General features: G+C 54.9%; 3 protein-coding genes across 17 annotated transcripts in view; 1 reads left to right on the top strand and 2 right to left on the bottom strand.

Annotated features, from left to right (window-relative positions):
* Positions 1 to 490: 490 nt before the first annotated feature.
* On the bottom strand, positions 491 to 2,844 carry ARL6IP4 (ADP ribosylation factor like GTPase 6 interacting protein 4). 6 transcript variants are annotated; one of them, XM_023205789.3, is made up of 6 exons: positions 2,626 to 2,844; positions 2,101 to 2,253; positions 1,520 to 1,828; positions 1,326 to 1,443; positions 863 to 932; positions 491 to 781 (listed from the first exon to the last, which is right to left on the bottom strand). In XM_023205789.3, the coding sequence occupies exons 2-6, from the start codon at positions 2,240 to 2,242 to the stop codon at positions 725 to 727; spliced, it is 696 nt and encodes a 231-aa protein (XP_023061557.1). In that variant the 5' UTR covers positions 2,243 to 2,253; positions 2,626 to 2,844; the 3' UTR covers positions 491 to 724. The 6 variants fall into 6 exon arrangements, with proteins under 6 accessions (XP_023061557.1, XP_023061566.1, XP_023061528.1 ...); XM_023205798.3 differs by having other exon boundaries at positions 1,520 to 1,804; positions 2,626 to 2,831; XM_023205760.1 differs by having other exon boundaries at positions 2,559 to 2,687.
* A 97-nt stretch (positions 2,845 to 2,941) lies between these two features.
* OGFOD2 (2-oxoglutarate and iron dependent oxygenase domain containing 2) lies at positions 2,942 to 9,036 on the bottom strand. Of its 6 annotated transcripts, none has more exons than XM_023205717.3 (8): positions 8,617 to 8,991; positions 7,870 to 7,926; positions 6,683 to 6,796; positions 6,481 to 6,580; positions 4,826 to 4,953; positions 4,391 to 4,648; positions 4,073 to 4,318; positions 2,942 to 3,093 (listed from the first exon to the last, which is right to left on the bottom strand). In XM_023205717.3, exons 1-8 carry the CDS (start codon positions 8,704 to 8,706, stop codon positions 3,073 to 3,075), a joined length of 1,014 nt encoding a protein of 337 aa, XP_023061485.1. In that variant the 5' UTR covers positions 8,707 to 8,991; the 3' UTR covers positions 2,942 to 3,072. The 6 variants fall into 6 exon arrangements, with proteins under 6 accessions (XP_023061485.1, XP_023061465.1, XP_023061495.1 ...); XM_023205697.3 differs by lacking the exon at positions 8,617 to 8,991 and adding an exon at positions 8,354 to 8,584; XM_023205727.3 differs by lacking the exon at positions 2,942 to 3,093 and having other exon boundaries at positions 3,364 to 4,318; positions 8,617 to 9,036.
* The window catches only part of ABCB9 (ATP binding cassette subfamily B member 9), a 44,047-nt gene continuing 24,991 nt past the window's right edge, over positions 8,583 to 27,638 (top strand). For 2 of the 5 annotated variants that reach the window (XM_023205682.2, XM_023205673.2), the window contains exons 1-3: positions 8,909 to 9,029; positions 14,124 to 14,600; positions 20,754 to 21,441. In XM_023205682.2, the coding sequence (XP_023061450.1) occupies positions 20,841 to 21,441 (601 nt within the window). In that variant the 5' untranslated portion in view covers positions 8,909 to 9,029; positions 14,124 to 14,600; positions 20,754 to 20,840. Of the gene's footprint in view, positions 9,310 to 14,123; positions 14,601 to 20,753; positions 21,442 to 27,638 lie in introns of all 5 variants that reach the window. The other 3 variants (XM_023205644.2, XM_023205655.3, XM_023205663.2) reach the window with 3 other exon arrangements.

Below are 27,638 nucleotides of genomic sequence, written 5' to 3'. Positions count from 1 at the left end.
TGATGCCAACACATTCGTGCAGGGCTGACTCTGGGCCTAGCCTGATTCTAGCTCCTTCCTGGGCTGGAACTCAGTTTGCCCTCACAGACCCCCCGTGAAGCGGGTGCCGTGAGCCTCCCTGCCTCAGAGTGGAGGACACAGCTGGGCAGTAGGAGCCAGGCCTCCCACACCGGCCACCCGGCCCCAGCACCTGGCTCTGCACTGTTGTGATCTGTGGAATGAACATGGCAGGGGAAGCCGTCTCTCCATGCCTCAGTGCATGGCATTTCAGAGCCAGCTCTCTGGGTTTGGGGTTCAGCTGGCATGGCGTCTGGTCCAGGCAGGCTGACCTGAAGATGAGGAGGGCTCAGACGCTGGTGTGGCCTGTGCTCACTACCACCAGAGGACACCCCAGCTTTTCCCGAAAGCTCCCGGAGCCCTTGTTTTTCCCTGGCAGTCATGTAGCACCCTTCCCTCCCCCTCAGCACAAAAAGCCACAGAACAGAGAAAGTCTCTAACCAGAGAGCCTTTAATAGCTAAGAAGTGTTGCTGCTTCAGATGGGGGTGCCGAGCAGGCCGGTGACCCCATCCTCCACCCCCTGCCCCTGAGAAGAGGCTGGGCTGGGCCAGAGGCCAATCCACGGGGGAAAGGCCACCAGCACCCATCAGGCTTCCCACTGGCACCCTGAAGCCTGCCCAGGCCGGGTCGCCAGCACCGTCCACAGGCCTTGGCCAGCCAGGGCCCTCAGGGAAGCAACCCAGCTCGCATCTGGAAGGCCAGGCCGTCCCCTCGGGTGGCTTGCTGGGGAAGAAAGCACACAGGAGGAGGGGAACATCACAAACAGAGCTTGGGGTGGATGGCAGGCAGAGGGGCCACACCCACCTTGTTGATCTCTCTGTGTCGTTCTCTGGTTACGATTTCCTCTAGGACCTCACCGTCTCCCTTAATTAGCCTGGGGGTGGGAGGGTCCCCACTCAGCAAGGAATAGATAGCTCCCCCAATGCCAAAGGAGCAGAACCAGAAGCAGCCGGCAGAGGGGTCCCAGGCTCCTGCCCCGCAGCCTTGAGTGGGCAGACCCTGGGCCCTCGCCCACTCTCCCTGATGAAGGCAGCCAAGCTGGGCTCCACCTTGCCAGCCTCAGCCCCGCCAACAACAGCCCTTTGAAAAGCCTCCTCCAGTCCCTTCCAGCCCCTACAACTGCTTACTCCAAGTGATGGTATTTTTGCCCACATTTGGCCTTTTTCAGGCAGCAGCACCCCCGCCCGGCCCCGCTCCTCCCGAGAGCACACATCTTCGGCCAACACTCCCAGACCCCGCGGTGGAAGTCAGGCCGAGGGCTCCCCACCTGGTGCGCCCCGTCTCGGGGTCCACCACCTTGCGGATTATGCTCTGCCGGGCATCCCACTCCTCCTTGGTCATGGGCTTCATGGCCTGGATTCGGGACTTCTGCTCATCCGTCAGGACTGGAAGGGAAGATGGAGGTGGTGGCCAGGCCTTGGGAAGGGACCTTCCCAGCTCAGGTGCTGGGCGGCACAGTACCTGGGCCATCCTCTTCCTCCCCAGCTGATCGGTGCCACTGGTCCAGCGAGGGGCCCGGCAGAGCCTCCACCTGCTGTGCTTCCACCTTCTCCTTGCCCTTTTTCTTCAGCTTCTTCCTCTTCTTTTTCTTCTTCCTCTTCTTGTCCTTGTACTTCCCCCGCTTCTTCCGGCCATCACTGGAGGAAGAGGAGGAGGACGAGGAGGAAGAAGAGGAGCTAGAAGAACTAGAAGAGGAGGAGGAAGAGCTGGATCGTGGTCTCCTCCGGGCCTTGTGCTTGCTTCTCTCTGTGATGCAGGGAGAAGGTGAGGCTAGAATGCCAGGAGGGGAAGAGGTAAACCTTCGTCCCCTACTCTGGCCTGGGGCAGGCACAGGCCATCTACAGGGCGAGCGGCTCCTGCCGGGCTTTCCACAACAGAGATGGAGCTTCCCGGAGGTGCCCCTTCCCGGCTCCCGCGGCGCCTGGCCCTCACATCTCAGGCCCGGATGCACAGAGGCATGACTGAGCGTCCCCGACTGCTGCCCGCCCCGACTTCCCTGGGAAGTGGCTTCGTCTCCTCTCCCCGATGCCTGTGGTCCTCACCCTCCGCCCCGAGGGCCGTGCTGGCCTTGCGACCTTGGGATGCGGAGGCGTCATTCCTGCTCTTCTTCTTTCTCTTTTCCGACCCCCGTCCCCGGGACCGGCTGCGACTCCTCGAGCGCTTGCGGGAGCCGACGTGAGCCATGGCGCCGCGAGCTGGCGACGGGGAGAAGGCGCTTGAGCCGAAGCCCCCCAAGCCGGCCACGGGCGGGCTCCAAGGGCGGCTCTAGCGGGGTTGGGGCCTCGCGGCGCCCAGTACCCGTCACCGCCCCGGGAAAATAAGCGACCCTCACCCACCCCCAATGCTGGGGACTCCGGCTTCTCATGCCGCCTCCAGTCCCCGCAGCGGCGCCTATTAAGGGCCCGCCCCCGCCCGGAGGCCCCACGCCTGCGCACCCGGCTCGGAGCCCCTGGGAACCGACCGCAGTCCGCCGCGAGTGGCGTCTGGGGCGCTTTCCTACCCTCCAGCCCCGCGCCCTCCGCGGCCTTGACGCCTCAAGGGGTCCCCTGGGGCTGTTCCGTTCCCACCTTGACCGCCCTGCGGGCCGGACAGCCCGCCCCACGCCTTCTCGAGAGGAAGCGGCGGCGAGAAGGCTTCCGGCCGGGGCGCTGCGCTGGAGGCTGTCCGGCCGGGAAGCGCGGCGCCGCTGCCTTTCGTTCTGACGCCCCAGGTTCCGCCTTGGGCGCGCCCACCTCCCGCAGAGGCAAAGAGGGGCGACGCGGCGAGGCCGTGCCCTGCAGCCTGGCGCCGGCCCTCGAGCTCCGCAGCTCTTCAGGCCTGTGTCTGCCGAAGCTGCGCCCGCTTCCAAGGCTGCCCTTTCGGCGCGCTCCCGCAGCACCCACGCCCCCGGTGCCCTGGGAAGAAGGCGACCCTCGCACGCGCCGTCCTCCTCCCCGGCTGGTCCTGTCTTCTCCGTACGACTGTGAGCTCCAGAGTGAGGCGCCCGGGTCTTTTCGACGAGCCCACCCAGTGACTCAGAGGTCGCAAACTCGTGTCTGCAAGGGCCAGAGAGATCTGGGCAGTGAGCGCGGGCATGGACCCAGGCCCATCCGGAGGGAAGCCGGGATTCTGCTCCAGCTGATCCGTGCAACGGGGGCATGGGGCTGGTGGCGCCACCTTCCCAGGGAGACCGAACTCAAGACTGCAATATGGAAGCCCCCTGATTTTCAAATGCGTAACCCAAATCGTGGCTGTGAGCTTCATCCGATCTCAGGCCCCAAGTGGCAACTCTTTCACAATAATGACAGCCGCAAACACAAAGGGCCCTTGCAAAGCACTTTATATAGATACATCAGCGTATTTGACTCTCAAAACAGCTCTAGGAAGTAGGTGCTAAATGAGGAAACCAAGGCACCAAAAGGCGAAGGCTCATCCAAAGCCACACAGCTGGAAGTGGCAGAAACAGAATGTGAACCCAGGCAGCCTGGTTCCTGGCCCTGCCATTCACCCCCTGCCACCTAGAAGATGCTACTGGTGGCCCACCCGAGTCACTGGGCGTGATGCCTGCTGCTGTTCACATCTGTGCTGTCTCTGGAAGCTTCCCTTGGCTACTGGAAGGTACCCTGCCCTGGAGATAAGTGTATGGGAAGTTACCCCTCTCTGGCCTCCTCATCTGGGAGCCACCAACCGATGGTGTGGGCACACCGTGGTACTGTGGGCTCTGCCTGGAGCTCTTTGCGGGCCCTGCTGAGGCTGGACTTCCTCTGAAGCCACCTCCTTGCCCAGCTGCTCCCTCCCCTCCCCTGCTTCCCTAACTCCCTTGCCAAAGCCTCATTCCAGACTCTGCTTCCGACAGACCTAAACTAAGGCAGCCTGTTTACCCAGAGGATGACCCAGAAGCTGGCACAGCCTCGAGCCAAGAAATGCGGTAGGCTGCGGGGAGTTTATTTCTGCCCCCAGCCCAAGGCGACGGAGCCCTCACCTGCCCTGCCACCCCCACACTAGGCCCAAGCAGCCTCAGGTGAGCGCACATACATCCACCGTGGTTGGCTCCTCTCGGGTGAAGCCATCACTGAAGCCCTCATCATCCACCAGGTCGGGCTCACAGCGGCACATGGGACAGAGGCGGTTGCGCACGGCAGAGGCTCGGAGCCAGACGACGAGGTTCCAACGCTCACCAGTGCCCAAGGGCCGGGCCCCATGCAGCTGGCCGCCACGGTGGAGAACACCCTGGCCCACCACGTGCTCCACCTCCAGGGGCTCCGTCAGGGCTGCAGGTGCCTGCAGATGGCACGGCTCAGGCCTGGGCACTCACAGCTGCCCCAGGTCCTGCCGCATGGGTTGCACACTCACCTGGAAGAGGCCCCCAAAATACAGGGCGCCCCCTGTGAAGACCTTGCCCAAGGCCACATTGAGGGTGAGCTCGGCATTATCATAGTGGCAGCCCAGCTCGAGGTCCTGGCCCGGTGCGTATTTGACCACAAAGGCCCGGTGGCTGTCGAGCTGGCCCCCGCCACAGTCAGGGTACAGCAGGGCCATCACTGGCTGCAGGAAGCGCTCCCGCAGTGGTGTCATCAGTGGCTCGTCCAGCCCGAGCTCGTGCAGCAGCACCTGGGAGGGGATTCCTGGGGTCAGCAAGGAAACTAAGGGGCTGCAACCCTGGGGTTCTACTCCGCCGTGATCCCACTGTGACCTTTCGCAGCCCAGGCAGGCAGCCCATCTGCAGCACCTCCAACACTGCCTCCTGACCTCAGCCACCCCCTCTGCCACCGGCCAGGCCTCACCCACCCCGTAGTTGTTCATGGTGTTGGGCCTCCCCTTAGGCATGTCCGACTGCTCGAAGTGCTCCAGCTCTTCCAGCAGGGCCTGGCAGAAGGGCGCCGTGAACACAGGCACCCGGTAGATGCGCTTCTCCTCTGTGGAAGGAGGGAGGGTCTGTTGGCCTGAATGTGGCTGTGGGCCGGCCGAGCCTGGGCTTCAGTCTTCCCGTGAACCGTGTGAGTCTGGGCATGTCTGTTCACTCCCCCAAGCCTCAGTTTCATCACCTGTGCCATGGGGATAAGGCCCTCGCTTTTCAGGGCTGTTGTGATGACTAAATGAAGTAACATGAGGAGCAGGAGAGGCTGATTCCCATGCCCCCCCACTTACGCCCGGAACCATTCCCCAGACTCCACAAGTGTCCACAGGGCTGGCCCTGGGAGCTCCCATATGGGTCCTGAGGCCCATAGAGGGAAAGGAAGTAGCCCAGCGACACCCAGCAGGCCAGTGACGGCCAAGCTGGGATCACAGAGCCAACTTCAGGCTCTCTCTGCACCTCCTTTCACCTGATGAGCCACCGAGGTCTGTACCCCAACTCAGAAGTGGCTCTGGGAGCCTCTGTCCCCCAGCAGGAAGGCCAGGAGGGGCTGTTCTTTCTTGCTGGGCCCTGGAGGGGGAAGAAGCCAGGCTGAGAATGGAAACCTAAACATTTCTTGGCAGATGCACCAGTGCCCAGGGGTGCAGGGCTAGTGTGCCCCCGATGGGGCCACCTCGCAGCCGGGGCCCTGCCCCAGCCAACAGCCTCAGCACAATCTCAGCTGCCGGGGAGTGGAAGGCAATGAGGAGAGCACCCCCAGGCTGGGAGGAGGCGAGTTCCTTCCACCCATGTCCCCTAACAAAGCACAGCCTCCATGAGGGGAAACGTGTCTCCCACAGGAGCCCCTAGCCCAGGCTATCAGTGCCAGTAAGAACTGGAAACACTTTCTAAACACTAGGCACGGGCCTGTGTCAGGCACTCTATGTAGATTAACTCACTTGATCATCACGGTGTCTTAAGAGAGGGGGTTACTGTTGCTCCCATTTTACAGATGACGAAACTGAGTCACAGAGGTTAAACAATATGCAAACCTCCCTTGCCCAGCATTTCCTGCTGGGTTTAACCAATAAGTGAGCCCAGCAGGAAATCCAAAGGTAAGAGGAGAAATGGGGCATTTTTTGCCCTACTTGGAGTTTGGCATGGCTGCAGGCCTCTGCCCAGAGCCACAACTCCAGGTGGTAACTGTTCCCTCCTGTTGCCAACCCTGGGGGGCGGGGCTTTGCCATTCCTTACTGGTCCCTTTACCCTGCCCACACCTGTCTCAATGGTCCTTTTAAGATCTTGGATCAGCCTTGTTTGAGTGTGCCAGCTGTCCCACACATGACCCAAATACCTACTATTTGCTGGATGAGGGCACGAAGGAAGGTGTGAAGGAAGGAATGAAGATACCAGCTCATGGCAGGTACTGAATGAATGAATGAATGCAGATGTCCTGTTCCTGGCAGGCTGGTCCCACTGACCCTTCCAGCTCCTGCTGCTTTGGTTTTTGGAGGCAGAGATGGTGGCTGGAGGGACCCCAGTGTCCCACACCCAGGTTTCCCAGGCTGCCATCCCCTGGTCCTGCCAGGTCTCAGGGCTAGAACCTCACCCGATACTGTCTCCAGCCGCTGGAGAAGGCCCTTGAGGTCTGCGCCCGGGGACACACTGTACTCAGCCACAGCCAGAAACTCGGGGGCCAGAGCTGCATCCTAGGGGCAGAACACACCAGCTGTGGGGCAGGCAGCCCCTCAGCCCTGAATGCTACCTCCTCTTTCCAGTACCCGCCTTCAGGCACTCTTGCTGGCTGGTACCTGCAGTGAGTCGTAGACCTCAGGCCGTGCCGGGTGGTAGGAACTCGCGATGAGGGCTTTCCTAGCCGCTGACTCTGGCCCCAGCCGCTGCCGCCGCTCCACCTCCTGCTCAAGCTGGGGTGGCACAAGGCCGTTACCAGGTGGGGCCTCCCATCCTCCTGAGGCCACTGTACAGATGAAGAAACTGAAGCCCAGGAATGCCAGACAGGGCCCAGGCTGGAAGCCAAGTCTAGCCTACACTCCTGAATCTATGTCAATTGCAAGTTCCAGACTGTTAGCTGAAAGGGACTTCTAGAAGGAAACCCGTCCTGTTTCAGGTTGCCGAACCTGAGCCTAGCTGGGATGAGAACCCCTAGATGTACCTCAACCATCTGGGCCCACACAGGGGCGGGAGACAGTCATGGCCAAGTCCTGCGTTCCAGAGGTTGCTGAGGACTCTCCTGGGAAGCTTCCCACCACTGACTCCAGGGGAAGGAGGAGGAGGGAGTGGGTCAGCAACCCTGGCAGCAGCCTGCCGGGTATGTGGGAAGGTGTGAAGAGCCCAGGGGCCTGGAAGCCATGGCTGGGATCTCATCTGCTCCTGCTGTAAAAGCTTGGGCAAGTGACCAGGCACTGGCTCACGCCTGTAATCCCAGCACTTTGGGAGCCGAGGAGGGTGGATCACGAGGTCAGGAGATGGAGACCATCCTGGCTAACATGGTGAAACTCCGTCTCTACTAAAAAATACAAAAAGTTAGCCGGGCTTGGTGGCGGGCACCTGTAGTCCCCACTACTACGGAGCCCGAGGCAGGAGAATGGCGTGAACCCGGGAGGCGGAGCTTGCAGTGAACCGAGATTGCGCCACTGCACTCCAGCCTGGACCACAGAGCAAGACTCCATGTCCCAAAAAAAAAAAAAGCTTGGGCAAGTGATCCTTCTTTAGGCCTCAGCTTCTCAATCCAAAATGAAGGTGGTGCTTGTGCTTATCTCCCAGAGGTGTTAAGAACGGCATGACTAGGCAACTCAGCATTTCCCCTTCTCTCTCCTGGTGCCAAGACCCAGGTGTGGAGGGGTGAGTGGGGGGCAGGAAGGAGGAAAGTGAGGGCCTAAGTGATCCTTCAGGGATCAGGGACTGAGGCTAGGGGACCCCTCAAGCTGCGGACACAAATCTAACAAGGAGGAGCTGTGCAGGGGCAGGGGACTGATACCTCTGCTAACAGCTGCTGGAAGTCCTTGGCGCTAACACAGCCTCGGCTGCGCAGGATCTGGGAGCAGAAAGAACACTGAGCATTACTGTATGCCCTCAGGAAGTCCCTTCACTCTCTAAGCCTCAGTTTCCCCTGCTTAAAATGGGGAGAGGAGCCCCGACCTCAAAGGATCATGGAGAGGATGAACTGCGGAACCTTGTCAAGCTGAGGGCAGGGCTCTGGGCTGGTGTTGCTATGAGGTGGCAAGCTGAGCCCAGCCCTGTCCTAGGCACTCTACATGCGTATTCATTCCTTCCTCACAACCTCACAGAGAGATACTATTACCCCTTTACGGTGAGAAAACTGAGGCACAGAGACGCCGTCATTCTTGTATTTGAGGATGCGGTGCGCGCCGTGCGCAAAGCAAACGACCTTGGGGACGAACTACCCTCCTCCACCGCCCCTCTCTGCCCACTGCTCCGTAGAGACAACAGCGGCCACTCACCGGGCCGTAGTCCCGGCGCAGCTGCTGCTCGCTTCGGAAGCGCACGTGCAGCCCATAGCGCGCCACGTACAAGTTATCCGTGTAGAAGCAGGCGCACCGGCAGAAGCGCCGCGGGGCCGCCACCGTCGCCATAGTGAAGCGCCCACCGCCCTGCCCGCTTCCACAGGGGCACTTCCGGGTACGCCCCCAACCGCGGGAGGTGCGGGACCAGCGGCCAAGGGGCCGCTCTAAGTTCCCGAGGGCGGAAAAGGACGAAGACGCACCTCGCCAGGAAATGGTCTGCGGAGAAAGATGCTCCTGGGACGGGTTGGGACCGGCGGCCCCCTCGTTCCGCCTCTCAGTTTTCCCACCATGAGGCAGGGACTAATGGCTCCACTTTATAGACAGCTGAACTGGGTCGCGCCTTTACAGGACGGGGAGAGGGAGAGACTCGGAGCCCCAAGGCCTTTGACTTAAACGTCGGCCTCTCTCCTGCTCGGAGCTTGTGGAGAACCGGCCGAGCCCACGGGGAAGGCTGAGGACAGTTTAAAGAGCTCGGAGGTCCTACTAGTTCCCGCCGCTGCTTCAATCATCCAGACCTGTGCGTTTGAGTTTGGATTCGGCATCTACCCCGGATCCCTGCCTGGCGCTTCCGGTCCCTCCGCCACAGTCTCTTGGAGTACCTCAGATTGCCCCAGTGAGTGTCTCGGCTAAAACGTTCCGCCTCGCGCTACTTCCGGTGGCGTTCCCAACGGACGCGGGAGGGCGGGGTCAGGTGTGGGAGGGCGACGGGGCGTGGTCTCACCGCGGTCAACAAATGATAAGTCCTGCAGACCGAGCCTCTTCCGTCTCCGGACCTTTGCTCGGTGATCTGCCAGCATTAAACCTTTGAGCTAGGTACTATTATATCGCCGTGTTACAGATGGGGAAACTGAGACCCAGAGAGGCACAGGGACCCGCCGCAGGTCACACATCCAGTAAGGGACAAATATGGCATTTGAACCCAACAGCCTGCCCTCTGAGTTCCCCAGTTCACCACCACAGGGCTTCTGGGAGTGGTGGGAGTATGTGGGATTTGGGGTTTTCTCGTGCAGAGCTGCCCGGCCCGAGGTGTTTAAAGTTTTACAGTCGTCTTGATTGCCCAGTGATAGCGAGAGGCCTTGCTACCTGGGAAAGTATCCATTTCCCCTGCTCAATGTTCATTACCCGCCTAACTGCCCTTTTTCCCCAGGAGGCCCAGAGCAGGTCGGCTCCCCAGCCAGCCACCAGGCAGGCCTGGCACATGCAGTACCCCACCCCATCCTCACCCCCTCTCCCTTTGCAGCAGTTTGCAAGATGAGCGTGTACTATTTATGTTTATTTATTTACTTATTTATTTTTTGAGATGGAATTTCACCCAGGCTGGAGTGCAATGGCGCTATCTCGGCTCACTGCAACCTCTGCCTCCCGGATTCAAGCAATTTTCCTGCCTCAGCCTCGCCGAGTAGCTGGCATTATAGGCTCGCGCCACCACGCCCAGCTAATTTTTTTGTTTTTTGTTTGTTTGTTTGTTTTGAGACGGAGTCTTACTCTGTCGCCCTGGCTGGAGTGCAGTGGCGCGATCTCGGCTCACTACAAGCTCCGCCTCCCGGGTTCACGCCATTCTCCTGCCTCAGCCTCCTGAGTAGCTGGGACTACAGGCGCCCGCCACCACGCCCGGCTAATTTTTTTTTTTTTTTTTTTTTTTTTTGTATTTTTAGTAGAGAAAGGGTTTCACCGTGTTAGCCAGGATGGTCTCAATCTCCTGACCTCGTGATCCGGCCGCCTCGGCCTTGGCCTCCCAAAGTTCTTGTATTTTAGTAGAAACTTCATCTCTACTAAAAATACAAAAATTAGCCAGGCATGGTGGCGTGCCCCGTAATCCCTGCTACTTGGGAGGCTGAGGCAGGAGAGTCACTGGAGCCTAGGAGATGGAGGTTGCAGTGAGCCGAGATCACACCACTGCCCTCCAACCTGGGTGACAGAGTGAGACTCCATCTCAAAAAAATAAATAAATTAGCCGGGCATGGTGGCAGGCTTCTGTAATCCCAGCTGATCCGGAGGCTGAGGCAGGAGAATCACTTGACTCTGGAAGGCAGAGGTGGCAGTGAGCTGAGTTCGTGCCATTGCACTCCAGCCTGGGAGACAGAGTGAGACTCCATCGCAAAAGTAATAATAATAAAGCTTCTATAAACATCTGTGGACAGGTGTTTCTGTAGACGTAAATGTTTACTTCCTCTGGGTAAATATCACGGAGTGTGATTGCTTGATCATGTAGTAAGAATATAGTTAGTTTTATTAAAAAAATCCTGCCGAACTGCCTTCCTCCCTAGCCGTACTGTTTTACATCCCCCGCAGTCTTGAATGAGGGTTCCTGTTGCTCCTCATGGTTGACGGAGTTTGGTGTTGTCAGTGCTCCAGATCTCAGCTATTCTAGGATGTGTGTATTGATACCACATTGCTGTTTTAATTTGCATTTCCTTGATGGCATATGGCATGGAGTGTTTTTTCTTTCTTTTTTTCTTTTTTCTTTTTTTTTTTTTTGAGACAGGGTCTGTCACCCAGGCTGGAGTTCAGTGGTATGAACACAGCTCACTGCAGCCTCAACATCCCAGGTTCAAGCAATCCTCCCACCTCAGCCTCCTTAGTAGCTGGGACTACAGGCATGTGCTACCATAGCCAGCTAATTTTTTAAATTGTTTGTAGCAACTGGGTCTCCCAAAGTGCTGGAATTACAGGCATAAGCCAATTGCCTGGCCTTCTTTTTGTAATAATAGCTTTTTTGAGATACACTTTTACATACCATACAATTCACCAAATTAAAGTGTACAATTCAAGAGTTTTTAGTATATTCACAAAGTTGTGCAACCATCACCACAATCAACTTTTAGAACATTCCTCACCCAAAAAGACACTGTATCCATTAGCAGTCACTCACACAATGGTTCCTAGTCCAAGTTTACCAGAGCCAGTCTCTGTGACTAGGCTGGGGATTCAGTGGGACCACTCAAGCCACTTGGCTGCCACACAGCAGGGGGCAGGGGTGGAAAGGACGCTGGGAAGGCAGTGACCAGTGCCCCACTCACCTGTGCCTCACCTGTTTCACCCTCCCCTTGTCACAAGGCTGACAGCCTCCTGCAGTGCACCTGGCATTGCAACTTACCTTCCCCGCCTCACCAAGCTCTCACTCTAAGATTGTTTCAAGTGCAAGGAGAGTGGGCCAGATATGTAAAAGGGATGCAGTGGCCAGGATTTGAGAAGCCCATCCTTGGCAGAAGTGACAAGCTATGCAAAGGTACAGAGAGGCTGGGTGCGGTGGCTGATGCTTGTAATCCCAGCACCGTGGGAGGCCAAGGCAGGTGGATCACCTGAGGTCAGGAGTTCGAGACCAGCCTGGTCAACATGGCGAAACCCTGTCTCTACTAAAAGTACAAAAGTCAGCCGGGTGTGTTGGTGCGTACGTGTAATCCCAGCTACTCAGGAGGCTGAGGTGAGAAGATTGCTTGAACCTGGGAGGCGGAGGCTGCAGTGAGCCTGGATGTTAGAGCGAGACTCCATCAAAAAAAAAAAAAAAAAGTACAGAGGAATGAGAGACTGGAGAGCTTGCAAACTTGATCACTGGAAAGCAACATCCGTGTGAAGAAATGTCATGTGATGAGGCCGACTTGTTTCTGTCCGTTTCACATTTCTGACAGCTCCTGTAGATTTTTGCTATACTATGCTAATAGTTACCTAAAGGTTCAGTCATCCCACCTCTCCTAAAAATAATCCTTGTTTTCCTTTACTGAAAGTTTATCACATGCCAGGGACTGCCCTCACTGGCCTTGTCACATTTTACCTTTAACTGATGCAGTCGATATCTTTATTACCCCATTTCTCTGATGAGAAAACAGGCTCATATAGGCAAAGTCACCTCTTTAAGGTCACGCAGCATAAATGACAGAGCCCAGCTCTGAGCGACTCCTGCTTTTTGGACAGTCCATCCAAAATATCGTCTTTAAGTACAATCAGATATTTGCCTTTGTTTTTGCACAAATAGTAACATGGTTCAACTTTATTCTCTCCTTGGTTTTTACTCAATATATTTAGGAGGTCATTCCATACCTTTATATAACTCTGTATCTTCTTTTTTTTTTTTTTTTTTTCCTGCTACAGAGTATTCTGTTGAACAGGTGTTCTCTAATTATTTGGCCAGTTCCCTATGGAAGGATATTTAGGTTATTTCCAGATTTTTGCTCCTGTAGTAACTACCTTTAAGCTAGTACTTTAGCTCCCCTGCACAGGTGTATCTGTAGAGGAAATTCCTTCTGGGTTAAAAAAAAAAAATAGTGTTGTAAGTTCTGAACAAATTCCCCTCCAAAGAAGCTGTCCCACCAAATAGCAGAGGACATTTCCAATTCAGAGAGTGATCTAAAAAGCCTCTGTTCGGGGCTGGGCATCTGTGGCTCACGCCTCTAATCCCAGCACTTTGGGAGGACGAGGAGGGCAGATCACTTGAGGTCAGGAGTTTGAGACCAGCCCGGCCAACATGACTAAACCCCATCTCTACTAAAAATACAAAAATTAGCCAGGAGTGGTGGCGGACACATGTAATCCCAACTACTCGGGAAGCCGAGGCAGGAGAATCACTTGAAGCTGGGAGGCGGAGGCTGCAGTGAGCTGAGAACTTGCCACTGCACTCCATTCTGGAGTCTCTGTCTCAGGAAAAAAAGCCTCTGATCGGAGGATCCGGGGATGTGGGCAGTTCTCGCCTCACCTGCTGTCCTTCTGGGCCGTAAGCCCACTCCCCACTTCCCCTGGTTCAGGACCCGTGGGCCCTTTTCTGGTCCTCAAGTGGCCAAGTTGGCTTCCACCTCAGAGCCTTTGAACTTGCAGGCCTTAGCATAGGATGTTCTTCCCTCCCTGTGACTCACGCCTTCTCACCTTTCACTTACACAGTTTTATTTACTTAGTATTTATTTATTTATTTATTTTTTTTTTGAGACAGAGTCTCCCTCTGTAGCCCAGGCTGGAGTGCAGTGGCGCGATCTCTGCTCACTGCAAGCTCCCTCACCTCCTGGGTCCACGCCATTCTCCTGCCTCAGCCTACCGAGAAGCTGGGACTACAGGTGCCCGCCACCACGCCCGGCTAATTTTTTTGTATTTTTGGTAGAGACGGGGTTTCACCGTGTTAGCCAGGATGGTCTCTATCTCCTAACCTCGTGATCCGCCCGCCTCGGCTTCCCAAAGTGCTGGGATTACAGGCGTGAGCCACCGCGCCCAGCCAGTTTTATTTATTTTACTGCACCCAGTACCTGAATGGTCTTATGCACTTACTTGCTGATGTTCTGTCCCCTTCACGCCATGAAGGCTGGGAGTTTTCTGTCTTTTCACACACAGCTGTGTTCCCAGCACCTGGCAGTAGCTGAGGACATATCGCTGCCTCCCCTCTCCAATGCCCCGGATCCCCGATCTTGTACTAATTTTCTCCGTAAAATGTACTCCCTTCCAATATATCTCATTTGCTTATATATGTTGTCTGACACCCTCACTAGAATGTCAGCTCCAGAAGGGCAAGGATCTTGTTTTGCTAAGTGTTTAATTTCAGATGCTTAAAAGGCCATATGGCATGCCGTAGGCACTGGATAAATATCTGTTGGGTGAATAAATGAAAGAATGAGTGAATGAATGAGGACCATAACCCACCCTCCTGGACTGGCTAGCTGTCCCTCCAGGCAAAAAGACCAGTTAAAAAGCAGACCTCCTTCAGGTGAAACCATTTCCGTCCCCTCAGGATGGGCCTGTGGCTCCAGGTGAGGAGCGCGCAGTGTGGAGGGCCTGGATGGTCAGATGTGGGAGGAGTTTGCCACAGGTGAGCAGGTGGCCAGCTTTGGCCCCGCCCCCAGGAGGCCCCGCCCCACCCGGAGGCTTCGCCAGCCCCCTCCCCGGGAGCTCCGCCCCGTCCAGAAGAGCCCGCCCACTCCTCATGAGGCCCCGCCCCTCCCGAGAGGCCCCGCCGGTCCCTGTCCCAGGATCCCCGCCCCCTCCGTCCCTTAGGCCCCGCCCCGTCCGTCAGCCGGTCTCAACGCACGCCAGGCTCAGCTCCGACCTTGCAGCGGCGCAGCGCGGGCGGGAGGCGGGGAGGAGCAGCGGGAAGAGCGGAGCGAGCAACGCGTCCGGCGCAGTCTCCAATGAGCAGCGCGGAACCTGCACCACAGACCCGATCCTGCTGCGCGCCCCCTCCCACAGCTCACCTGGTGCCAGGTAACAGGTAAGAGCAAGACACCCTGGACCCCTGGTTTTGGGACCTTTCCAGGCCAGGGTGCCAGGCCAGGCACGGGTTGAGGGGCGTCTGGGCACCCCTGCCTCGGTGGGAGTAGGCATCTCGATTGAAGGTGGGAGTCTCCCTGGAGCCCTCCCGGCGCCCGCAGCCGCAGCTCCCAGCCCCCATCCCTGCAGCATCCTTTACGCGCCCGCAGGGCGAATGTTGCCATTTTTGTTAACCCCCCAGGCGCCTCTGCCTCTTGGAAAATGTGGGAGGTGTAGGAGGATCCTGGGATGGCTGTCGTTCCCCCAGGACGGGGCTGGCGCGTCTTCTCAGGGCTCCTGCTGTCCATGTCGGGCTTCCCAGGAATCCTGAGCACCAAAGCTTTGGCAGAAGCCTGGGGATCTGGCCTGTGCCTGCTGACCTGGGCAAAGCCCTTTCCTCAGTCTCCCCAGCAGGCCAATGGGCTGCTGCTGCTCCCCACCATCCACCCTGGCAGTGAGGCCTGCAGGTTCCCAGGGGAGCCTCCTTTATTTCTGGGCCTCTGTAAAAAAAAAAAAAAAAAAAAAAAAAAAAAGCCTCCTCCCCCGGCCTGACATTAACTGAGACAGCTTTAAGCTGGGCTGACAGGATCCCCGCCTCTGCCCTACCCCCCGGAGATAGAGTGGCTTCCATTCCCCTTTTCCGGATGGGGCAGGGCCAGGTGACAAGAGGAGGCTTGGAGGGAGGGCACCTGGCATCTCTCTTTGCCTCCCCTAGAGCTGAGAGCACCTGAGACAGCTTCTCAAGTCCCAGAGTGAGGCTGGGCCCCACGTGGGCTGCGGGAGGCTCAGCAGGGATGAAATCAGGATAGACCCAGGCAGACCCAGCCGGGTCCTGCCCCAGCGCCAGAGACCCCCACAGTCACGCCCTCACACCCAGCGGGCCTCCGTCAGTCAGTGGTTTGCTGTGCAGCAAATGGAACAGGCTTGTCCAGGTCTGGGCCCGCGCCGGGGTGAGAAGCTCACCATGTCAGGGGTGAACTGAGGCCACTGGGCCACCCAAGTTCTTTGGCCCCTTTTCTTGCAGTCCCTGAATAGCCTGGGCAGGCCCTCCCCCGAGTTTCCATCCTGGAGACCCTAGAGAACCTGGATGCGGGTCTCCGTCCTGCCTTCGTCCTTTTTCTGCATGTCACTTAACCTCTTCTTTCTCCCCAGCTGTAAAACGAAGCGATGACCACAGGGTCCTCCCAGGGAAGTGGGGAGGCCTGGCTGCATTGGGAGGTGCCAGGCACATAGTAGGGCCCGGTGAAGGGTCTCTGTTGCAGCGTCATAATAACTTTTATCTATTGTCTCCTGGCCTTCTCTGCAAAGGGTCTCTGTTGCAGTGTCATAATAACTGCTATCTATCGTCTTCTGGCCTTCTCTGCAGTTGACGCCTAGAGATACCCCAACCAACGTCTCCTATCCTGGGAAGAAAAGCCTTTGACAAGACCCCTGGTGGGGACAGGGCCACTTGCTTATCCTGTGCCATTCTTTAGTGCGCAGAGTCAGGGCAAGCCACCCGTGTCTTCCTGGGCCTTGTCCCATTCTAGGCGGGGCCTGTTCTGGCCACCACCTTGTCCTTGTCCCTCGGGCCAAGCAGGTCACCCATGTGCTCACAATTTGCCCTCTAGCCTCACCTGGCCAAGCCCAGCGCGTCCTCTGAGTCAGGCAGATGGAGAGCGGGGACGGGCCTCTAAGCAGCCTTGGCTGGTGGTCACACTTCTGCCCAGTAGCTTCAAAAATAACGGAGTAACTGTCCCCCCCGAGGACTGTAACCCGACCTGGGGCTGGATTCCACTCTGCTGGGAGCCTGTGGTAGAAGGACTAGTGCTTGGGGGCAGGGACTCAGGTGCTAGCGCTGCTCTGCCCCAGCCTGCTGGATGACCTGAGACAAGCCTCACCCCCTCCCTCTCTGGGCCTCAGTTTCCCCATCTGCAAAATGTGGCTTTGGTGGTCTGTGATATGGGTGTCTGAAATTTTGTTTACTCTGATGAAGATAAATAGGCTCCTGGAGGCGGGGGGCATGACTGGTACCCTGGGCTGTCGGGGGATGGAGAAGGAATCCCCCAGAGGCTGGGAGTCAAGTTGGGAGAGTCAGCCAAGCCCCTGCGCTGCTGTCCAGCTTTTGAGTGTCTTGTGGATCTGCCTCCTGTTCCACTTCTGAGCCCCAGCCCCTTTCTGGGGACTGAGGGACCCCATGTGCCCACCACGAGGAGAGCAGCAGCTGAGGCGGCTGGCAGCACCTGGTGCAGACGGCAGTGGCTTGGCTGGGAGGCCTGGAATGGCACCGGGCCAGGAGCTTCCCTCCCTGGGCTCTGCCTGGAGCTCACCCACTCGCTCGCTCCCCATGGCCTCTGCATTGCAGCAGACAAGAGCCTGCGTGGGCAGCACAGGCAGGGCTGGGGAGGGACCGAGGACCTGGGCTGGGGGTGTCCGACCATCCTACCACTTCCCCTGCCCTTGACCCTGCTCGGCCCTGACCATCTTTGGAGGGGCAGCTGCTGACTAAGCAACTGTCATCTCTGTGATAGCTTCAGTGTGCCTGGATGTGCGGGGGTGAAAGCAGGGCCCAGGCTTGGGGGTCGTTAGACCCCCCACTCCATTCCCCTCTGCATCTCAGACCCCTTCTCAGAATCAGTAGGGATTGTGCCTACCGCCTGGAGAGGCTGTTTTGAAGGATTGGAGCTTTGGAGTTGAGAGTACAGATTTTGGAACTCAGTGGCCAGGGTTCACATCCCAGCTTGGTCACTTCCTAGCTTGTGTGATCCGGGGCAGGTCACTTAACCTCTCTCTCTGTTCCTCGGTTTTCCTAACTATAAAATGGGGATAATGATGGGACCTACTTCGTAGGGCTGTGGTGAGTGCTGATGCATGTAAGGGCCTAGAGCCAGTGTCAGCTCACACCAGCTGCTGTCATTGCCAGCAATTAGCCTCAGCAGTCTTATCACCTCTGCCGCACAGCCCAGCCCTCTGCTGGGGACCCTTTTCCTTAGATGAACACTTCCCAGTAGCATTTTCTTTCGCTCTGTCACCCAGGCTGGAGTGCAGTGGTGTGATCTCGGCTCACTGCAACCTCCACCTCCCTGTTTCAAGCGATTCTTCTGCCTCAGCCTCCTGAGTTGCTGGGATTACAGGCATGCGCCACCATGCTCGGCTAATTTTTGTATTTTTAGTAGAAACGGGATTTTGCCGTGTTACCCAGGCTGGAATCGAACTCGTGAGCTCAAGCAATCTGCCCATCTCGGCCTCCCAAGAGGCCAAGATGGGATTACAGGTGTGAGCCACCGTGCCTGGCCCCTGGTAGCATTTTCTATGTTGAATGTTATCTTAGTTTAGGGGTGAAGAACACAGATTCTAGACTCAGACACTTGTGAGTCCACATCCCAGCTCTGCTATTCGGAAGCTGTGTAATCTTGGGCAATCTTCACTTCTCTGGTCCTCAGTTTCTCCATCTGTTAAGTGGGAGGGATGAGAGTGCACATCTCACAAAGTCGCTGTGAGGATTAAACAGGTGGAGCCACCTGAATTTGAAGCACATGGCGCAGGGCAGAGCTCACAGGAAGTGCGGTGTTACAACCCCGTCTGCTTGTAGTTATTAGACACCTGCTGTGTGCCAGGCATGCAGTGGACAGGTGGAGAGGCAGGTGCTGGGTCCTGCACTCACTGCCTCAAGTCCTGGCTTGGGCCCTTGTTGGCTGAATGTCTGGATCAGATGATTTTGTCGCTCTGTGCCTCAGTTTCCCCAACTGTAAGTGGGAATATGGAAACCCTGGCCTCGTGGGATTGTGTGAGGTTCCAATCATGCCATAGTGTGAGCGGTTTGTGTACCTGGGCGCCAGAGCTTTGGGGAAAGGATCTCTCTCAGGATGGCCCCTTCCCAGCCATGACACAGTCATCCCTGCTGTCTCCCAGCCCCTCGCCCCTCCTCTTGGGGGATCAAGAGCTCAGCCCATTTTGCAAATGGGAAAACAAAAGGCCCAGGGGAGGAAGGACTGGACCTGAGACAGGAGGTAGCACCCAGGGACACACCCCAGCCCGGTCCTCACCCTCCCCTGGACAAGCCCCACTCACAAACTCAGGCCTCTAGGTCCACTTCCCAGGTGTCCCTGCAGCTCTGGGAGAGTTCTGAGGGACCCAGTGCCAGGAGATGCCTTGGATAAAGCAGACATCAAGATTCAGAAAACCAAAGGGGCCTAGGGCTGGGCACGAGGGCCAACCTGGGCAGGAGGAAAAGATTCTGGAAACTTCCAAACAGATGCCAAGGTTTCTGGATTGCTCTGCGGCCTGCAAGCCACCCTGACAGCTATGAAGTTCTTTCTTAGACCAAAACAGTTTATTTGGGGTTGCAGAGATAGAAGGCCTGATGTGGAGAGGAGAAAAGTGGACAAACATTTATTAAGCACACATTGTATGTGGTTGATTACAATCAGCAGCAATTATGCACCGGGTACTCTTCCCAGAACTGACACATTGAACCTCACACTCACGTTTTGCGAATGAGGAAACAGGTTCAGAGCAATTAGTAGTGGTAGTAAAGACAGCGGCTGTTTATTAAACTCTGCTTATCTCAGCTTCGTTCTCATTATCGATGCAAAATCCTCCAGATGCTCCCCACCCTCTCTGACCTCATGGGGCCTTGCTGCCTTCCCAAGGGCTACTCCTGCCTCAGGGCTCTGGCACTGTTTCACCTGTGCCAAGTGCTTTTCCCCAGATAGCCACTTGGCAGACTTCTGTACCTCTTTCAAGTCTTGCTCAAGTGTTACGTACCCAACGAGGTCTTCTCTGGGCCCCTGTTTCACATTGATCTTTGGCCTGGTGCAGTGGCTCATGCCTGTGTTCCCAGCACTTTGAGATACCGAGGCAGGTGGATCACTTGAGGTCAGGTGTTTGAGAACAGCCTGGCCAACATGGTGAAACCCCATCTCTACTAAAAACATACAAAAGTTAGCTGGGCGTGGTGGTGGGGTACCTGTAGATCGCACCACTGTACTCCAGCCTTGGCAACAGAGCAAGACTCTGTCTCAAAAAAAAGAAATAAATAAAATAAAATTGATCTCTCTCTTCCCTCACCCCTATCCTGTTCACCCCCCTCTTTTTTCTGCCATAACCCTTATCTCTTTTTTTTTTAACTAAAAAAAATTTTTAGGCCAGGCGCGGTGGCTCACGCCTGTAATCCCAGCACTTTGGGAGGCCGAGGCGGGTGGATCACCTGAGGTTGGGAGTTCAAGACCAGCATGACCAACATGAAGAAACTCCATCTCTACTAAAAATACAAAATTAGCCAGGCATGGTGGCGCATGCCTGTAATCCCAGCTACTCGGGAGGCTGAGGCAGGAGAATCGCTTGAACCTGGGAGGTGGAGGCTGCAGTGAGCCGAGATCGCACCATTGCACTCCAGCCTAGGCAAAAAGAGCGAAACTCCATCTCTTCCAGATCCTATCTAGAGATAGGATCTTGCTGTCACCAAGGCTGGAGTGCAGTGGCATGATCATAGCTCACTGCGGCTTCCTGCTCTGGTGGCTGCTGTCCACCCTGCGGCCAGGTACCCAGGCCCTGGAGCCAGAGCCTCGAACTCCCAGGCTGAAGCGATCCCCTCGTCTTGGCCTCCCAAGTAGCTTGGACTACAGGAGCATGCTACCACATTCAGTTATTTATTTATTTTTAAGACAGGGTCTCACCCTGTTGCCCAGGCTGCTCTCCAACTCCTAGCCTCAAGGGATCCTCCAACCTTGGCCTCACAATACACACATCCCAGTCTGGTCTAAACTCCTGACCTCAGGTGATCCACCTACCTCAGCCTCCCAAAGTGCTGGGATTACAGGCGTGAGCCACCGCGCCTGACCCATTTCCTTATCATCTGTCTCCTGCATGAGTATGTCATCTCCAGGAGAGCAGGGATCTTTGTTATTTTTGTTCATGACACAAAAAATCAAAGAACAGCGCCTGGCCACAGTGGGCACTCAATAAGTATCCCTTGAATGAGTGGAATCTTCGTAGTACCCCAGGAAGTTGATATTGCCATTTTACAGGTGAGAAAATGAAGGCTCAGAGATGTCAAGTGACTTTCTCAAGGTCACACAGCCAGCGAGTGGCAAACCTGAACCCCTTGTGCTGATGTTTGCTGTTGTCCCTACAGGCCTGGCCTCGCCCCGTGGACGATGATGGCCTTGCCCCCGTGAGCTACAACCTGGCCCTCAGCACCCGCCCACCTTCAGCCAGCAGGATGCGGCTGTGGAAGGCGGTGGTGGTGACTTTGGCCTTCATGAGTGTGGACATCTGCGTGACCACGGCCATCTATGTCTTCAGTCACCTGGACCGCAGCCTCCTGGAGGACATCCGCCACTTCAACATCTTTGACTCGGTGCTGGACCTCTGGGCAGCCTGCCTGTACCGCAGCTGCCTGCTGCTGGGGGCCACCATTGGTGTGGCCAAGAACAGTGCGCTGGGGCCCCGGCGGCTGCGGGCCTCGTGGCTGGTCATCACCCTCGTGTGCCTCTTCGTGGGCATCTACGCCACGGTGAAGCTGCTGCTCTTCTCAGAGGTGCGCAGGCCCATCCGGGACCCCTGGTTCTGGGCCCTGTTCGTGTGGACGTACATTTCACTTGGCGCATCCTTCCTACTCTGGTGGCTGCTGTCCACCGTGCGACCAAGCACCCAGGCCCTGGAGCCAGGGGCGGCCACTGAGGCCGAGGGATTCCCTGGGAGTGGCCTGCCACCGCCCGAGCAGGCGTCTGGGGCCACGCTGCAGAAGCTGCTCTCCTACACTAAGCCCGATGTGGCCTTCCTCGTGGCCGCCTCTTTCTTCCTCATCGTGGCAGCTCTGGGTAAGTAAGGACCTCGGGGACACGTGGCCACCAGAAAATCAAATTAGGTGGATATGACTGCCTTAGATTTTAAAGATTTTACTTACGTGGTTCAGACATCAAATTGATTCGAAAAGGAAAACAGGCCAGTCATGGTGGCTCATATCTATAATCCTCGCACTTTGGGAGGCTGAGGTGGGAAGATCACTTGAGCCCAGGAGTTCAAGACCACCCTGGGCAACATAGCGAGAACCCATTTCTATTTTATTTTATTTTATTTATTTATTTAATTTATTTGTTCGAAACGTAGTCTTGCTCTGTCGCCCAGGCTGGAGTGCAGTGGCACAATCTCAGGTCACTGCAACCTCTGCCTCCCAGCTTCAAGTGATTCTCCTGCCTCAGCCTCCTGAGTAGCTGGGACTACAGGCACGTGCCACCACGCCCAGCTGATTTTTGTATTTTTAGTAGAGACGGGGTTTTGCCATGTTGGCCATGCTGATCTCGAACTCCTGACCTCAGGTGATCCTCTGGCCTCGGCCTCCCAAAGTGCTGGGATTACAGGCGTGAGCCACGGTGCCTGCCCCATTTCTATTTTATGTAATTTAAAATGAAAAAATAGGCCAGGCACGGTGGCTCACGCCTGTAATCCCAGCACTTTGGGAGGCCAAGGTGGGAAGATTGCCTGAGCCCAGGAGTTCAAGACTAGCCTGGGCAACATGACAAGACCCCATCTCAATTTGTAAAAGGAAAAAGTAAAAGACAAGAGAAGAAAAGGGAAACTATGAGTTCCACACCTGTTTTTTTCTTTTTAGACAGGCTCTCACTCTGTTGCCCAGGCTGTAGTGCAGTGGCATGATCACAGCTTACGGCAGCTTCAACCTCCCAGGCTCAAGTAATACCCCCACCTCCGTCTCCCGAATAGCTGGGACTACAGGCATGTGCACCACACCCAGCTAATTAAAAAAAAAAAAAAAAAAAAATTGTAGAGATAGGATCTCACTATGTTGTCCAGGCTGATCTCGAATTCCTGGGCTCAAGTGATCCTCCTACCTTGGCCTCTCAAAGCACGGGGATTACAGGCACAAGCCACAATGCCTGACTGTGTTTCACTTCTAATTCTACCCTGATCGTCCTGCCCAGGGCTAACTACAGGAAAAGGATCCAGAAACTCCCAGGTGGCCAGGAAAACACTCTTTCTTACTCACTTCTTGTGCATGTTCCCAGCTTTTCCTTATGCAGCTACAAGCACATCAAAAGAACATGCGTCACTCCCCCACTTCTCACCCACATTGTTTTATGTTTTGCTCTTTTCACTTAACAATGTGTTCTGGAATTTTCCCAACCAGTACCTCATTGTTTTATTTGGCTGCATAATATTCCATTGTATATACCATGGATTATTTAGTTGGTCTCCCATCATTTGACTCTTGGGTTATTTTGAGCCTTTTCCTCTGAACATGAATAATTTTTTTTTTTGAGATGGAGTCTTGCTCTATTACCCAGACTGGAGTGCAGTGGCGCCATCTTGGCTCACCACAAGCTCCATCTCCCAGTTCAAGCGATTCTCCTGCCTCAGCCTCCCAAGTAGCTGGGACTACAGGCACCGCCACCACACCTGGCTAGTTTTTATATTTTTAGTAGAGACAGGGTTTCTCCGTGTTGGCCAGGCTGGTCTCAAACTCCTGAGTTCAAGCGATCCACCTGCTTTGGCCTCCCAAAATGCTAGGATTACAGGCATGAGCCACTGCGCCCAGCCTGCATGTGAATAATTCTATTCATACACATTTCATATGAATGTGGATGGATCTGTAGAATAAATTCCTGGAGCTGGGATCATCAGAGAATAGACTAGAAAACATTGGAGTGGGCAGGCGTGGTGGCTCATGCCTGTAATCCCAGCACTTTGGGAGGCCAAGGTGGGCAGATCACAAAAAAAAAAAAAAAAGCAAACATCAGAGTGTGTTGCTTGTGGTAAGATGCAGCGTTGATTTGTGAAACTGTTATTAATATTTTAGTTGTGTGTGCCTATGTGCAAGTGTGGCCTGGTTTGTGATGTGAAATGTATTTGTGCCTGTGAGTCTGGTCCAAACAGTTTGAAGGCACCACTCAGCAACCCAGGTGGGAAGGTGGCACTGCAGGGTTGGAGCTCCACAGGTTCTGGGGGCATCGAGGCCTGGGCACAAATCCCTGTCCTGCTCCCTACCCAGCCGCATGGCCCTGCACTAGTTCTCCAGCCTTTGTGAGCCTCACTTCCCTCTGTGCAACGAGGATTGTTAGAGTCCTTATTTCCTGACGTTTTAGATGCTGAAAAAAACAGGAGAGCTGGGTGCAGTGGCTCATGTCTAATCCCAGCACTTTGGGAGGCCAAGGCTACAGGATCACTTGAGCCCAGGAGTTTGAGACCACTCTGGGCAACATAGCAGGACCCTGACTCTAAAAAAAATTTTTTTTAATTAGTTGGGCATGGTGGTACTTGCCTATAGTCCCAGCTACTCAGGAGGCTGAGGTGGGAGGATCCCTTGAGCTCAGGAGTTTGAGGTTGTAGTGAGCCATGATGACGCCACTGCACTCCAGCCTGGGCAACAGAGCAAGACCCTGTCTCTACAAAAAAAACAACAACAACAACAAAAAACAAAAAACAGAAGGACTAAGTACAGAGCTTGGCTTGTCATGGTAAGTGCTCAGGGTTGTTAGCTATTATGAGTTTTAAAAATTTTAGGCCGGGCATTGTGGCTCACACCTGTAATCCCAACATTTTGGGAGGCCCAGGTGGGTGGATCACTTGAGGTCAGGAGTTCAAGACCAGCCTGGCAACATGGTGAAACCCCATCTCTACTAAAAATATAAAACTTAGCCAGATGTGTTGGCATACGCCTGTAATTCCAGCTACTGGGGAGGCTGAGGCAGGAGAATTGCTTGAATCTGGGAGGCAGAGGTTGCAGTGAGCCAAGATCACACAACTGCACTCCAGCCTGGGTGACAGGTGAGACTCCGTCTCAAAAAAATAATAATAAAATAATAAAATAAAAATGTTAATTGACAGAGACAGAGCTTGGAGAGGTGACAATGCAATAACAATGCCAGAATGTTCTGAAAGAGGACAGGCAAACCCAGAGCTGGCCCCGACTCTGCAGCCCTGTTCTCCTACGATCCATCTCTGCCCTCTCAGTCCCATCCCCTCAACAGCTGTGTGAGGTTAGGCACGTTATTTAACCCCTCTAAGTCTTAGCCTCCTCTTCTGTGACATGGGCCTAGTAGCACCCTCCTACTGGGATTGGAGGCTCAGTTAATCCACATGGGTGAGACACCTCAGACAGCTCCTGGCACGTAGACAGCCCCCAGTAAATACTAGCAGCTGTGGGGACTGGGCTGACCCCTTCCTGTTCAACCAGACGGTTTCTCCTGCTCATGCTGGGAAGCCCAAAAGTCCCCTCCTTGGGAAGCCACCTTAGATTCTGGTAACTGTGGCAACTTTGCCGCTCAGTTATAGCTTTTATGACATACAAATCATGCATTCAGGCCGGGCGCGGTGGCTCACGCCTGTAATCCCAGCACTTTGGGGAGCCGAGGCCTGCAGATAACCTGAGGTTAGGAGTTCAAGACCAGCCTGAACAATATGGCAAAACCCTGTCAATACTAAAAATACAAAAATTAGCTGGGTGTTGTGGCAGCTGCCTGTAATCCCAGCTGCTCAGAAGGCTGAGGCAGGAGGATCTCTTGAACCCAGGAGGTGGAGGCTGCAGTGAGCTGAGATTGTGCCACAGCACTCCAGCCTAGGCAACAAAGTGAGACTCCATCTCAAAAAAAAAAAAAAAAAAAAAAAACTATGCATTTATGCTGGGCACAGTGGCTCATGCCTAAAATCCCAGTACTTTGGGAGTCTGAGGCAGGAGGATCACTTGAGACCAAGAGTTCAAGACCAGCCTGGCCAACATAGCAAGACCCTGTTATGCATTCACCCTCCTGCCTCCCCTCCCAGGTCCTGAGCGCCTCAGGGGCCGGGGCCAGGTCTAACTCACCCTGGATCCCAGTAGCTGGCACAGAGATGGGCTCACTGAATGAATAAATGAATGGCTGTCATGCCTGTGCAGACAGATAGCGCTCCATGCCATGACCTTGTTTACCCTGCCTGCTGGGGCCCTGCCGTCAGCTGCTGTGTGGTGGAGGAATGCAGACATCCTCAAATACTGCTGAGCACATTTTCCCAGCTTGCAGGATTGCATCAAGAGTCAGGGTGCAGACTCACAGCTTAGCCCCCCGACTTCTTTGATAACTTTAGGCAAGTGATTAACCTGGCCAGCGCTCACTTGCCCATTCTGAAGTGAGGGCTTTGTTAGGGTATTGTGAGAAAGAAGTGAGAGGAAGCTTGGTGCCTAGCACAAGTAAATACTTAATCAGTGTCAGGGCCAGATACAATGGCACACACCTGTGATCCCAACTACTTGGATGGCCAAGGAGGGAGGGTTGCTTTGGCTCAGGAGTTTGAGACCAGCCTGAGCAACACAGCAACACCCCATCTCAAAAAAAAAAAAACAATTAGGTGCTATGATAATTAATAATTATTTTTCAATCAACATGCATTCAGCAGTTCCCAGCTTTTCTGTACCCTCAGAATCTTCAAACAAACAAACAAACAAAAATAAAAAAAACACCAATTGGGAAATGTTAGTTTTAGGGTTGAGTATCTCTTATTAAATTAAGGTAGAGGCCAAGTGTGGTGGCTCACGCCTGTAATCCCAACACTTTAGAAGGCTGAGGTGGGTGGATCACTTGAGGTCAGCAGTTCAAGATTAGCTTGGCCAACATGGTGAAACCCTGTCTCTACTAAAAATGCAAAATTAGCCAGGTGTGGTGGCACATACCTGTAATCCCAGCTACTCGGGAGGCTGAGGCAGGAGACTCGTTTGAACCTGGGAGGCAGAGGTTGCTGTGAGCGGAGATTGCGCCATTTACTCCCCAGCCTGGGCAGCAAGAGCAAACTTCCATCTCAAAAACAAATGGAGTCCTTTTTTTCTTTCTTTCTGTTTTTTTTTTTTTTTTGAGGCAGGGCCTCCCTCTGTCACCCAGGCTGGCTAGAGTACGGTGGAGCAATCACAGCTCACTGCAGCCTTGACCTCTTCAGCTCAAGTGATCCTCCCACCTCGGCCTCCCAAAGTGCTGGGATTGCAGGTGTGAGCTACCTTCTGTAGCCTAAGATTCTTTAATACGGATTTCATGGTAAACCAAATGTATAAACTTGGGCAAGTGACTTAATCTCTCTGAGCCTCAATTTCCTCTTCTGTGGAAAGAATACATTTCCACAAATGGAAGGAATAATTGTACCAAACCTATAGGATTACTGGGTGGCCTTTGGCACTTGAAGAAGGTAGGGGAGCAGATATCTGGGGTAAGCGGCTGGGTGCGGTGGCTCACACCTATAATCCCAGCATTTTGGGAGGCTGAGGCGGGCAGATCACTTGAGGTCAGGAGTTCGAGACCAGCCTGGGCAACATGATGAAACCCTGTCTCTAATAAAAATATAAAATTTAGGCCGGGCGCAGTGGCTCACGCCTATAATCCCAGGACTTTGAGAGGCCAAGGTAGGTAGATCACAAGGTCAGAAGTTCAAGATCAGCGTGGCCAACATGGTGAAACTCCGTCTCTACTAAAAATACAAAAATTAGCCGGGCACAGTGGCAGGCATCTGTAATCCCAGCTACTCAGGAGGCTGAGGCAGGAGAATCACTTGAACCGGGTGGCAGAGGTGGCAGCAAGCCAAAATTATGCCAATACACTCCAGCCTGGGCGACAGAGTGAGACTCCGTCTCAAAAAAAATATATATATATATATACACATATATAAAATTTAGCCAGGCATGGTGGCAGTCACCTGTAATCCCAACTACTTGGGAGGCTGAGGCATGAGAATCACTTGAACCCGGGAGGTGGAGGTTGCAGTGAGCTGAGGTCGTGCCACTGCACTCCAGCCTGGGTAACAGACTGAGACTCCATCTCAGAAAAAAAAAAGATGTCTGTAGTAAGAGCACTCCAGGCAGAAGGACCAGCCTGTGCAAAGGTCCTGAGGCAGGAAGGTGTCCAGCTGTTCAAGAGCAGACACCAGTTAGCTGGAGCAGAGGGACTGAGATGGAGCGGGGAGAAGACAAAGGTCTCTGCTAGGGGCTCAGTCACGCAGGTCCTTGTGGTCTGTTGTAAAGACTTTGGCTTTTACCATCTCACTG

The sequence above is a fragment of the Piliocolobus tephrosceles genome, chromosome 10 (genome assembly GCF_002776525.5).
Source record: "Piliocolobus tephrosceles isolate RC106 chromosome 10, ASM277652v3, whole genome shotgun sequence".
NCBI lineage: Eukaryota > Metazoa > Chordata > Mammalia > Primates > Cercopithecidae > Piliocolobus > Piliocolobus tephrosceles.
This window is presented reverse-complemented; position numbering and strand designations above follow the sequence as displayed.